This window comes from Apaloderma vittatum, unplaced genomic scaffold (genome assembly GCF_000703405.1).
Source record: "Apaloderma vittatum isolate BGI_N311 unplaced genomic scaffold, ASM70340v1 scaffold17464, whole genome shotgun sequence".
Classification (NCBI taxonomy): Eukaryota; Metazoa; Chordata; class Aves; order Trogoniformes; family Trogonidae; genus Apaloderma; species Apaloderma vittatum.
In genome coordinates this window covers 11,708-23,976 of record NW_009711128.1, presented here as the reverse complement: position 1 = coordinate 23,976, position 12,269 = coordinate 11,708, and the positions used below count along the sequence as shown (strand labels likewise).

The following is a 12,269-nucleotide window of genomic DNA, read 5'->3' as shown; positions in this document are numbered from 1 at the left end:
GGGCTCCGGCGGCCCCGCAGGGCCACGCGCCAGCGTTCAGGACGTGTCCATGGTCTGTACAGTTTCATCCACCACCTCGATTTCCAGCAGTGACACACTTTCTGTGAGGACTGCAGTAGTTCCTTTTTCACACTTGTACCTACCGTACCTGTTACAGAAATAGGGGAAAATTCAGCACGAGAGGGGTACATCCGAAAACTCTCATTTAAAATTGCCCAACGGATGGGGCTTCTCTAGAAGTTTCCCAGTGGAACAGTCCAAAGGAGGTGAAAGCACTGCGCTTCCTGCACAGGGTAAACTGGCCACACTAACTGATAAAGTTGCAGATAAATTAGCATTTTTAGGAAACATGCTGTATTAAAAAAAATTAACTTACAAGCAACTGGGAAGGCTGCTCGATAGAACTACGTGGGATCGCACTCGAGCTGTGCCCCCTCACCCAAAGAACAAGCAATTATTTTTTGCAACTCTGGAATAACTTCACCAATGTATTAGCTTTGCAGTTCTGTGCTAAAATTAGCTAACGTTTAACAAAAGACTATCTGTAATCAAGCCATGCTTCTGAAATCCCAACTGCACCCAAGCTCTCACCCTTTTCACGCGTTCACGGACTGAAAAGTGTAATAAATGCTCTTTCCTAGCTGACCACCTCCAGCACTTGTGCTCAGAATGAAGCGCCACGCTTCTGGAGCGGCACGGTCAGAAACGCTCCTTTAACTGGAGCAGCGCGTTTTGTGGCTTTGGCCATAGCTCTGCCTTAAAAAGAAGGGGACTGACAAGTTGCACAAGTTGTTACACATCAAAGTACATATTGCAAAAATCCCTCAGCTGCCTTGGGGAGGGCTGCGAGCTCACTGATGAGGCAATGGAGTTCACCCAGCGACAGATCTGAAGGTGTAGAAGTAAAATCTGCCAGCTCCTCGAACAAACTGTGCCCCTTCAGCTTTTCATCACCTCTGCATCCTGAGCAGCACCACTGTGACCATTAAACATGTGCGTTACGGCACCGACCACTGAGAACACAACACGGCGGGGGCTGGACAGAAATCTGTCTTTTTGGTGCGGCTTCCCCAGTGAAGCAACCGGGGGGGGAGAAAAGCACAAGTTTCTGCATCGCGGAAATGGTTGAGAGGCTTCTTTGATTAGGAAAGCATCAATGCTTACGAGTAGTTTTAGTTTATTTGTACGTGAAATGAGACTCAAGTCCAGTCCAACTTGAAAAAAAATAAAAATCTTGTGACTGCTGAGTTTAGCTCTTAATTGTAAGCTGTCCTTTCAACACATCATAGGGCATTTCCAGACAACTCTGAGGAACAACTTCAGCAATCAAAACTCTGTCTGTGTTGTCTTAATCCTGCATAGGGCAGGTTTTCCAGCCACAGGCTAGAAAGGGCGTCTAGAAATAGGATGAAACCCAGCCCCGCAGTCACAGGCTGGCACTGCAGAGCTTTCGTGTGGTTTTTGGCTTTGTCCTGCAGGGAGTGTGTCCACAGGCTGAGGACAGGCTGTGCTGCCCAGGACAGCTTTTCAAATCACACACTAAGCTGGCGTGGAGCTGCCGAGGGTGCAGTCCCGACACCACACACATTGCAGCACATCAAGGTGATGTTGCTCCCCGATAGCACAAGAAACGCAGTATTGCTCAATGTGCCGCTTCCTGACTTCCTCGAACCGCCTGAAACTCAAGAGCAGCCTCTTGGTGCAGTAAAGCAGCAGGTAAGAAATTCAGTTGTTTCCTTCATGTATCTGTATCTGCCACTAGTGGCCTCTGTTCAACGGCGGGTACAGCCACTAGATTTAGTTGAAATTCATGTACCGATCTAGAAGTTACTCCAACAAAATTTAGTATTGCAGAAACAAGGGATTGCTGGGAAGAGTACGGATAATGCACAGCTTCAGGAACACTCACCTGTCCCCCTTCTTGTTGGCCACGTCGTAAGGACGGAGAAAATCCAACTTGCTCTTGCTGATAACGCAGATATCGATGTTGCTGCCAGAGCCCAGATCATTGTATATGCCAGCTGCGATGGCATCTCGCACAAGCTGTTTGGCTTCCTCTTCCTGGAAAAGTTAAAAAAGCTGTTACTGCACAAGTGCTGGTGTTTCACAGAAATGTTTGTCCACGTGACGAGGGAAGCTGCGAGCTCACGAACAATAACGGAGACGACGGCGGCTTTTTCATCACCGGAGTCCTGCAGAGCATTAACCCCAGGGCTGATGCTGTTCACCATCCACCACCCCGAGGGTGGGTCAGACTTCGTACAGACAGTCAAGGAAACAAAATTAAGGTTTCTGTCTTAATGAATGGAGAAAATAAATTTTACGATCTTTATCTTCCAGGCCTTTGTGCCTGTGTACCAGTTCCCTGTAGTGCCCTTGATGTAAGCGCTGCATACAAATTAAAGATTCACACTAGTTACAAGATCTCCCCAGGCAGGGACTATTTAATCATCCTCTGCAGGACCAAAATCATTTCTCTGATTTGGTAACATAGCTTGGTTTGCAAGATTTATTCAGCCTGGCTCCGTAGTGAACTGTAGCTCACTAACATTTTTAATTCCAGTCCTGTCCACAAGGGGAGAATATTTAAAGAAACCTGCTGAAAATACTGGTCAAACTGGGTACCTCTGTCAAAACACTGCAATTTGTAAAAAAATGGAAATTTGCCACAGTTTCTTTTCTGCTGTACACTTCAGATAATTCCACAGGTACCTAGAGCAGAACATGTATTTACTGTAGTTCATTTAAAGCATGCTGTATTTATTCATTTCAAGAGCATGTGCATTTCCAAATCACTTTGTACAACTGGGAGAATCCTGTTTGCAGCAAAACCAGAACAAAACCCTACAACAGGAAGTAAAGCTCACTATTGCTCCTGAAACCACACACTAATCCTGCAGAGGTTTTGATGTTTGCTTTCTCACAGGTTTTATACATCTACTTTCTGTTAAAAGAGCAAACAACCCTGCAGCTCCCCAAACGGCACGCTGCACCCGAGGGCGAGGAGGTTACTGATCAGACTGCAGAGCCCGGCACCGAGCGCAGCAGCGCCTGTCACAACCACAAGGAGCATTCAGATGAGTCTGTTCCAAGGAAGCAGTTCAAAGTCATCGACCTCTCCATTAAACTCTTACAACAGCTCTGCAGTCCCCTTCGTTCCCCGCTCCAGTAAAAGGCCCGACGGGCACGGGTGTGAGGAGCCCGAGGTCCGTGGTTTGCTGTCCCAGCTGCGCTGGCTCCCCCTGCAGCTCTCGGGCAGGCCTGCTTTCATCGCCAGGGCAGCTCGCTGACAAGTCCCCCCCCAGGCCGGCACTGCCGACAGGGCCCTCGCACCCTTCGTTCTGCTCTGGCTGGAGCTGGCGAGCGTTAAGAAACGCTGCAAAACAAGTTTCTCACGTACACGCCGGAGCACACAAGCCCCCTTAACTTTTCTCAAGGGTGTAGGGGGAACTTACTTGAAAACCATGACTAGAGCGTGCCTGTTGCAGTAAAGAACGAGTGAGACACCGCTCTGGACTGGGTTTTCTCCTCAAGTCACTCGTGGCGGTTGCTGCTCAGGCAGCGCAGCACGGCGGTACCGGAGCTCTGGTGACGCGACACCGCCCAGAAACCTGCCCCTGGGCACCACCAACAGAAGAGCCAACACTCGACGCTGACTCTGACAAGCGCAGCTTTTGAAATTTCCTTCCTTTTGCGTGCCCGGGTGTCTGTGAGAATGCTGCCAGGCGAGGCCGACGCTGGCCAGGGGCACGGCGCTCCCCGAGCCCCGACCCAGCAGCAGCTGCGCCAGCCCCCGCGTACGAGCGCAGCTGAAGAGGAGCCCAAAATTAGCTCAGCTCCGGCCCCGTCTGCTCCGGGGCGTGCTCCGCATTCTCCGATGGCGCTCTGTAAAGGATCTCGTTAATAACTATTCCTGTTCCAACAGCTTAATTAAGACACTGACCTGAAGGGGAGCATTTCTTTCAGTAAACTACAGAAACAGCCTAAGTTCTTATTTCACTCCCCAGTTTATTACTATTACTCTTTTATGAAAAAAAGAAAATTGAACTCAACTTCCTACTAAGCTGACTAGAACAAAACCACCATGCTGCAAAAACAATTCCCGTACCTTTGCTCAGTGGTTTGGGTAATAAAACTCTGCTAAGCAAGTACTTCAGTACTACAGCAAAAGTAAATATACCAGAAAATAAAACAAAGATGTATGTGTAGATATGGTTTAAAAAACAAGTGGTAGCAAAACCAGAATAATCTGTTATGTGAGCATTAGTGTAAGAAAGGCACTGCAGCTCAGGAAAACTAGAGCAGATTGGTGGGGGGTTGTTCTACTCTGTCTTTTTTCTTTTTTTTTTTTTTAAATGTAAGTCTCAGGAGTCCTCTAAATAATTTTTACTTTTTAAAATGTACTCTTATCAACCTACTGTTAGCAAAATAGTTCTAAAAATACCCCGTACAGTCAGCAAAGCTTGGTTGTAACTGCACCAGGCATCTGCTATACTGAGAGAGGCTAAAATACAATCTCGGCTCTTTCATCTGATCCAGCGCAGCCTAGTTCATGAACCTGGACTAACTGTAATTACAAACAACCCTGCTGCAGGGCTCTGCCTACTCCTCCTCTCCTTTCCATAATTTAGAAAGATGACCAGAACAGCCACAAGCAAAAAACCCCACAGCATTCCTTGCCAGAGATCCTGCACACGAAGCTGCAGCAAGGACTGATATTATCCAGCCAGAAAATTAGGCGTTAGTGTGGAAAGTGCTGACACAGGGGCACGAATGAGTCGGTGTAGTAATTAATCTTAAAAAACCCAACAAGTTCCGAGTCCATAAAAGGAGCACTTCCTACTTTACGGCTGCAAAGACCAAGCTAACTGGGAGCATCGTTCTCCCGGGTCCGTGCGGCTTCTTAAATGAGATTACAGCAAGAGTGATGCCCCGTAACAGCCGTCAGCGGTGACGAGCGGCGCTTTATGGAGCTATCTGTTTGCCTCCATCACCGCCGCGCACAACGCGTCCCACGACTCCAATGCGCAACTCCATTTACCGCCACATGACAAATGGGCAGCACTTGGAACAGGCGCAAAGAGGTCCAGCTCAGCCGTGTAATGGTCACCACAGCTGGCCCGGAGTGCTCGAGGGGGGAACAGACAGACCCCCAAGTTCATTAAAGTGACCAGGAACGGATCTTTCAAAGCGCGTCTGAGGAATAGTGCAGTAAAGGCTAAAATAAATAACTCAGCATGGAAGGCTAATCTGAAACGGTGTTTGATAAATAATTTATAACGCAGACAATTGTCCGCATTTAATATTGGCGCTACTGGTAGCATCTTTAAAAGATGATTTATGTGTTGTAATGCCATTAAGCTTTATATGGGCCCACTGCTAGCTATAAAGTCTGCTGAGATTTAGAGAATGAGTTTTAAACTGTCACGGCAACATCATAGTGGATAGAGCCTGTATTAAATCTTTACTTTAAACCTGTTATCTGGAGAGTTGCATTTTGTAGACACTCAGGAACTGATAGATTACCTCTCCACAGCTGCTGCGGTGCAAGTCCCAAACAGCGCCAATAAGGAACTTTTACACATTATTCTTGTATATGACTTGAATCAAGTTTCTCTTCTCACTTAAGCAATTTCCAGGTTTCAAATGCTACTGAAGAAAAAAGGGCAAGAGACTTCGCTGCAGAAGATGTGGATGTTTGCACTTATTAATACTAACTTTAGTAATAGCTTTGAAACAAGCGTATCGTTGTGCCTCCAGCAGTAAAGCTGCAACGGCTTCAGAAGATGATTTCCGCAACATCTCGTAACTTCGCAAGTTAAACAGGACGTGCCTTTTCCAGATTTAAAAACCGTAGAAAGTATTCTTTTTTTCTGAATTCTTCAAGTGAAATGAGCACCTTCTGCAGGCACCAGTGTGCAGTCAGGCGTGACACCTCATGCGGATCTCCAGCGTTAAGCCTTAGCAAGGCTTTGATATTTAGTGCACAGTTAATATTAGTACAGCACGAATGACAGTGTGTAACAATTTTTGTAAAAAAAAGAAATCAAATTCTTATCACAACTGTCTTTTACAACAGAAGGACATTTTTTCAAATTATACAATGTAAAAAGTAGATCCTACTTAAAGTGAGAATCTACAGGACTCACATGGGAAGAGAAGGGGAAGGAAAAAAGCAGAAGCTTCGGGAAGCACAATAATAATAAAATAAATCTATAAAGGAGTGTTGGGAATTTGGGGCTAGGAAAGCGGTACCTCTTGAAGGACAAGCACCTGCAGAAGCATAATTAGACTTTGGAAGAGCAGTCAGCACACTACAACCTGTGAGAGGATGGGTAAGCCTGCCTGTTGGGAAAAGCCGCGGTAGAGATCGATACGTAACTGGAAGCGATGCTAAAACCTGCTGGCTAAGTCCAAAGAGAGAACAAAACTGAGAAGCGAAGTATTTTGTGTTTTTCTTGTACAGGGAGGCTGAAAGACTCCATTAGCGAGAAGGAATTTGCTTTGGCTCCTTTTGAAGCTGGGAAGGGGCTGGCACCTGCAATTCAAACCACTCAGGTTCAAGAAGCCTTCCCCAAAAGCAGTATGTGTTTCAGGTAGTGCTTCCTGAGCAGGTGAATGACATACCCCACTTCATTTTACTTTTCTTTTTACATAGACCTATGCTAGTTTGCTTTTCCCTCATCTTTGTTCAGGTGAATGAAATGTAGAAGTAGCCAGCCTTTCTAGCTCTCCTCCTCGCTCTTCTTCCTCCACCTTCTTGAGATTTAAGGGTCCAAACAATGCAGAACAGGCTATTAAACAGATATATGTGATGAATATGCAGGATCAGGATTCCAAATCACGGAAAACAGGACAGAACTGGAACGTCAAATGACTGCAGCACAAAGAAGCGTTTACAAGACAGAAGTTGCAAGTAGAAAGAATTCAAGAAACAATCCCAGCAAAGGCAAAGGGGTTATGAAAGTCAGAATCTGGAAGATGAGCAGCATCTGGGAGCCACGGAGCAGTAAAACACAAAGATGGGTTCTGGGACCAACCACCAGCTTGTGCATGAAGGAGAAGAACAAGCAGAAATTATCAGTATGTTTCCAGCACATTATGGAAAATTAAGATACCTGGGACTAAAAGTGCCCTGTGTAGGGACAGAGATGGCATCGCCTCCCTTCTGCTGAACTCCAGCCTCAGGCTGCCTTGGAACCTTGTACGCTCTGCAGAAAATCCCAAATCTACAGCAAAATACGCCTTCAAATATCATATACAAACTCACTTGGTTTTACTGAACAGCTGTTAAAGACTAAGCCAAACAGAAATTCAGTAGTTTCTGAAGCAAAAGGGGGGAGAAAGTTGAAATAACTCTATTGCTTTGTGTGTTAAACAGCTAAATTATTTTAAATCAAGGTAACATTGTTTTCCAGTTCTGTTTCCACAGCCTTATTTAAGAAGAAACTGAAACGCTCCAAATTCTGAAACGTTACTTCCATTCACTTGCCTTCCTGCAAGTGAATGACTCAATGTTTGCACAACAAACAGTCTGAAGGACTCGCAGACTACTAAATATGATTAGAATTTTCTCTCCAGAATACATCCTGTTCAAATGCTGCGGAACATGCCTTCTGTTTGGAATGGTGACTTCCGATACACTTGGCTAAGTTCTAACTTCTCTGCAAGCTTTCAAAGCTGGACTTCTATTTAAAAGAAAGGGAAAAACCACACAGTTCCATGCATTCCATAAATTGTGCAACCAGACATCAGAGCATCGACCTGGTGGCCTTGTTAAAACTCTGCAATTTGAGTTTTTACACGAATGGACCCACAGTCATTCCTTAACAGATCAGGGAATCCTTTACCAGACTTGATGCGTTGTGAATAACGTGTCAGTAAATGTTTATTTTTCTAACTGTTTCCCACTATGAACTTTTTGAATAAAATGCACCTTAGCCCCTGATGATTATTCTCGGTGATTAGTTTTCCCATGTTCCAAGGGTAGGCGCCGGCAAGCCCAGGCTCATCACCCCCCCCCCTTTCTGATATCGTACACCGCACAAGTATAATAAACCATGTTAATATTTCATACCAGTGTGAAATATGCTGGAGTATCAATTCAACATCTGCTGTCTTTAGGGTACTGGCGTCCCGCAGAGACACTTTCAATTTGTAATTGAGTTCTATACTGAATTAATCAGCAGTTTATCTTTTTTAGTAAAATAATGTCTTCCCCACTAACCTGGATTTACATTAACAATTTATGCCAAATTACCTGCCAAGGCAAGAAACTTATATGATTCGGAACTGCTCTTCAATAACATTAGTTCCTATATGTCACTCCTCACGTGACGATTAGCACAATACATATTTCCAACGGCACAGAATTAAATTGCAAGCTCCTCGCCACTACGGGATTTCGTTTAATATTATTCGCACACTCTGAACTAAGAATGAATTCATTTAATCCATCACTTCTCATGTCTGGGTGAGGTTCCTGGTTTTTTTAGGGAACCGACTCTCCGAATAAAAGGAACTCGCTCGGCAAGTAACAGAGCTGTGATCCTGCCAGGCTGCAGTCCTACCCTGTGCAATATCCTCCGTACAGCTGCGCTACCATGCAGTAACCACGGAGCCTTCGCTACCAGGACGCAGCCAAACCACGGAAAAGATGACAATTAAAACAACTATCTATTATTACTGCATACCAAAAAATTAATAACGCCTCTGGCTTCAAACAAAGCAAATTTCTGTTCATACAACCATTCCTTTACCTCTGAAACAAGGACGGAAGGCAGTGAAGTTCAACATTTTCTTTGGAAAAAGTACCTTTGGGCCCGCGGGCAGTTTTTTCCTTCTAGGACACCCAGGTGCCGGGGAACCCGGCCTGGCCAGGCGGGCCCTTGCCATAGCCCACGCTGGCTCCCACCCTCCGCCACGCTCCCGTCCCCTCGTCCCTGCTCGGACAGAAATCCCACTCTGCCTCTGCAGCCCTCGCCACAGGAGCCGCACTCGGCCTTCGTGCCATGCGAAATATTTTCCACTATGTTTTGCCCATGTTCTGCAGTTAAGGGAGATACACAAACCGAAACAATTTCAGCTGGAACACCTGCTCCTGAGAAATGCATCAAAAATAATTACCTGTCCTACATCCACCCTGTGCAGCAAAATGATCTCTTAACATAGAGCCCTGCCTCTGAGTAGCTTGTCTACATTATTATATCCAAAGTTTAAGTGTTACTTGGGTAAAGGTGAAGAAATTGCTGCTCTTTGTCATGCAGCAAGGCCCAATTTAAACTAAGGTAAAATTTATTTCCCTCGCTATAGTCTGTAAACAGAAAACTAAAACTAAAGAAGGTGCGACTGGGTATCACTGGTAACTCGGACCGATGCTGTCGGCAGTTTCCCACCTGATTTCCGCACAGAAATTGTGAGTTGATGTATTCGGAAAGCACACCTCAAAACGCTTCTCCAACAATCCCAGCCATTCCAGAGCACGTCCAGCAAGAACATTTTAAATCAGCCTCATATTTCCTGTTTAACGTTAGTTCCACACAGAAAATCAATCCCCGGTACAACTCTGTGGGAGAAGATGAGAACGGTACCAACCGTCCACTGTGCAACGCAGAAGTCAGGCGACCACACAATCATTTTAGTCAAATCTAAAAATAACAAACAGCACGGTAAGTCTTCATTTTCTGGATGACTGTCTGCACTAACACCTAATATTTACCCATGGAAAGTCAAGTCTCTGAAGGGGCAAGAATACAGGGACTCAATGAAGGCACGAACCCTGTCTCGCCACGAGCTGGGCCAGAGCAGGCAGTGCAGACACGTCACCAGTGCTCCCGCACTGGCCCTGGGCAGGGAAAGAAACAGATATGCAGAGCACATAAATACCAGAGCCCTTATTTTTGTTCCCGGAGTCAGATTTTTTTTTTTTCCTCCCTATTTACTTAATCTCCGTGTTTGACACCACCGGGGGTTCAAGTATCTCAGGCAGGCTCTCCAGCTTAACTCCCCCAGCCTGGCTTGATCTCCATTGTCTGCTGCCCAAGCTGGGCCGGCAAACCTCCCAGCGAGCGGTCACCGTCCCGCGGAGTCATTAAACCTCGGCGTGCCAGCCGGCGGGATTAGCCTGCAGCCTCCCACACCTGCGCCCGGCAGCGGGGACAGAGGCATTTTTGATCACCGTCACTAATGAATACAGAATTCATATGCGGCTTGTCATTGCTCCTGAGCCCGGAGTCACACAGATGCCGGCTAAATAAGACTGATGAGACAACTATTGTTGAAGATTAGAGAGTTTTGACGCTTTCCAAAAATAGCTGGGAGTTATTGTCAGTAGTTAACAAACAAAAATAGTACCACCATACTGAGGGACAGCAGGAAATCCAAGCACGGAAACGTCTGAATGATCTGCACGTCAGCTGTTTAAAAATGGAAGAAAAGCGAAATGTTTTCCTCATATTTTGCACTATGACTGATGTAGCTTTTACTGAAATAAGAGGTACAAAGTGAAAGTTGCACTTCCACTACTTTTTACTTTGACACAGCGAAGCCAGTGGGCACACAGCGAGCCCTGAGGAAAGTATTCTGTATGCCTCCGCTCCTTCATGCTGGGAACATGGGGCTGCTCAGAAATACCTCAAAAAAATATCAGTGGCAAATCCAGAAACAAAGCAGTGGACCAGAAGAGCCCAAGTCTACACATTTTGCAATTCCCTCCAATTTCTTTGTGAACACACCTACTATGACAGCTGCAACTATTAACTGAAGAACGTTGCTGCCTCCAACTCCTGCTGTCTGCGCCTCGTCCTTCCTTTTGCAGAGGATTTCCCAAATCTGCCGGATGAACCGCTCGAGATTGCTCCCTGACCCACACGTGTCAAAACCAAACAAGTTGGCAAAAGCAAGCAGGGCAGGACAGTCACAGAAGTCAACCCTACCGACAGGTGAAGGAGCACCTCTCTGGCAGGAGGGAGGTGCAGTTTTTGAGGCAGCCCAGCTGCTGCAGGGGGGAAGGTGCCCCCGCTCCGGGTGGAATTCAGTCAGAACAGCTCCCTCTTACTTCTGATGTGTTCTAACCCCTCCAGAGTATTTTTGTTTTCATTCAGTACCACTTGATTTCCCGTCACACTTAAAAACCTGCATAATAAAATGACTGCAAATATCACATTTTGGGGGTGGTCTATTTTAGAAATAATTATTAACTATCTGCCAGACAACCTCCTTCCATTTCTTTCCACCTATTCCATGCTCCCGAACTCATTACACAAAGATCTACCTCCCTCTCCCTGCAACAGTTCAGTAGAAGCCACAGAAAGCAGATTTTCCTGCTTCTTGGATCCTCTTTTCATTAAGCCTAGCTGTTTTGATGAAATATAGAAAAGAAATGGAGTCACGAGCAGCCTGTTTCCTTGATTAAACATGCAGATCTTGTCAGAAGGCTACAGCTTCTACTAAAAGCTTCTACTTTTCAAACAACGCAAGTCAAATACCAGAATAAAAATATATAATACTCCCACAATCTCCCTAGAAATTCAACAAGCACAGAACTCCCGCGCTGACATTTTTTTCCCCAGATCATGACGGTTTCCATATCCACTGACTCAGAGTATTTCGTTTAACACCAGAAGGCACGAATGCATTTGCAAAATGTGAACGTACGGTTTAAAAACCATGTGGCTACTCGACTGAAACCCTACTGAAAGCAACGCTGGCTGCAATGAAAGATCTAAGCTCCAAACACTCCATTAGATGTGCTGTTCTTCCACTTACGTTTTTTAAAGCAGATCTATAGCTGCCCACATGACAGATTAATATTGTTCCCCGGTACTTAGGTGCTTGGCATTACATTTTTGAAGCATCTACAGGCCTTCGGGGCTGAAAGTGTTCACATCTTCAGCAATCTATAATGGTTCCTCTAGAGGCCAGCACTTGCTTCCTAATGAAACATGCCTCCATAAATCAGACTGCAGAAGTGGCACTTGTGTACGTCACCATCTATCTTCACGGCTTCTCTGAAGGATGTTGGGTAAAGATCATCTCCCGGTACCGCAGCCAGGGAAAGGACCATCACAGCTGGCAGTGACAAAGCATGTGCTCCTTAAATCTGAAGGCACACTAAGTCTCTGGAAAAAAACCGCATCCTGCTGGTGTTAGCATGCCTCGGGCACTGGGAGAAGCTTCAGCAACTCATCTTCAAAAGGCAGAGAGCCAGGGCTCTAGAAACCTGCAAAAATTGGCTAAGCCTGCAGTCTTCTATATTTTCTTTTTTTTTT

The 12,269-nt window shown here is 45.7% G+C and overlaps 1 protein-coding gene across 1 annotated transcript in view; it reads right to left on the bottom strand.

Moving 5' to 3' along the window:
- Positions 1 to 36: 36 nt before the first annotated feature.
- PSMB7 (proteasome (prosome, macropain) subunit, beta type, 7) overlaps positions 37 to 12,269 on the bottom strand; it is a gene marked incomplete at its 5' end in the record, with an annotated part of 23,207 nt that continues 10,974 nt past the window's right edge. The window contains 2 exons of the mRNA XM_009867551.1: positions 37 to 148; positions 1,910 to 2,061. Coding sequence (XP_009865853.1) covers positions 37 to 148; positions 1,910 to 2,061 — 264 coding nt within the window. The remainder of the gene's footprint in view (positions 149 to 1,909; positions 2,062 to 12,269) is intronic.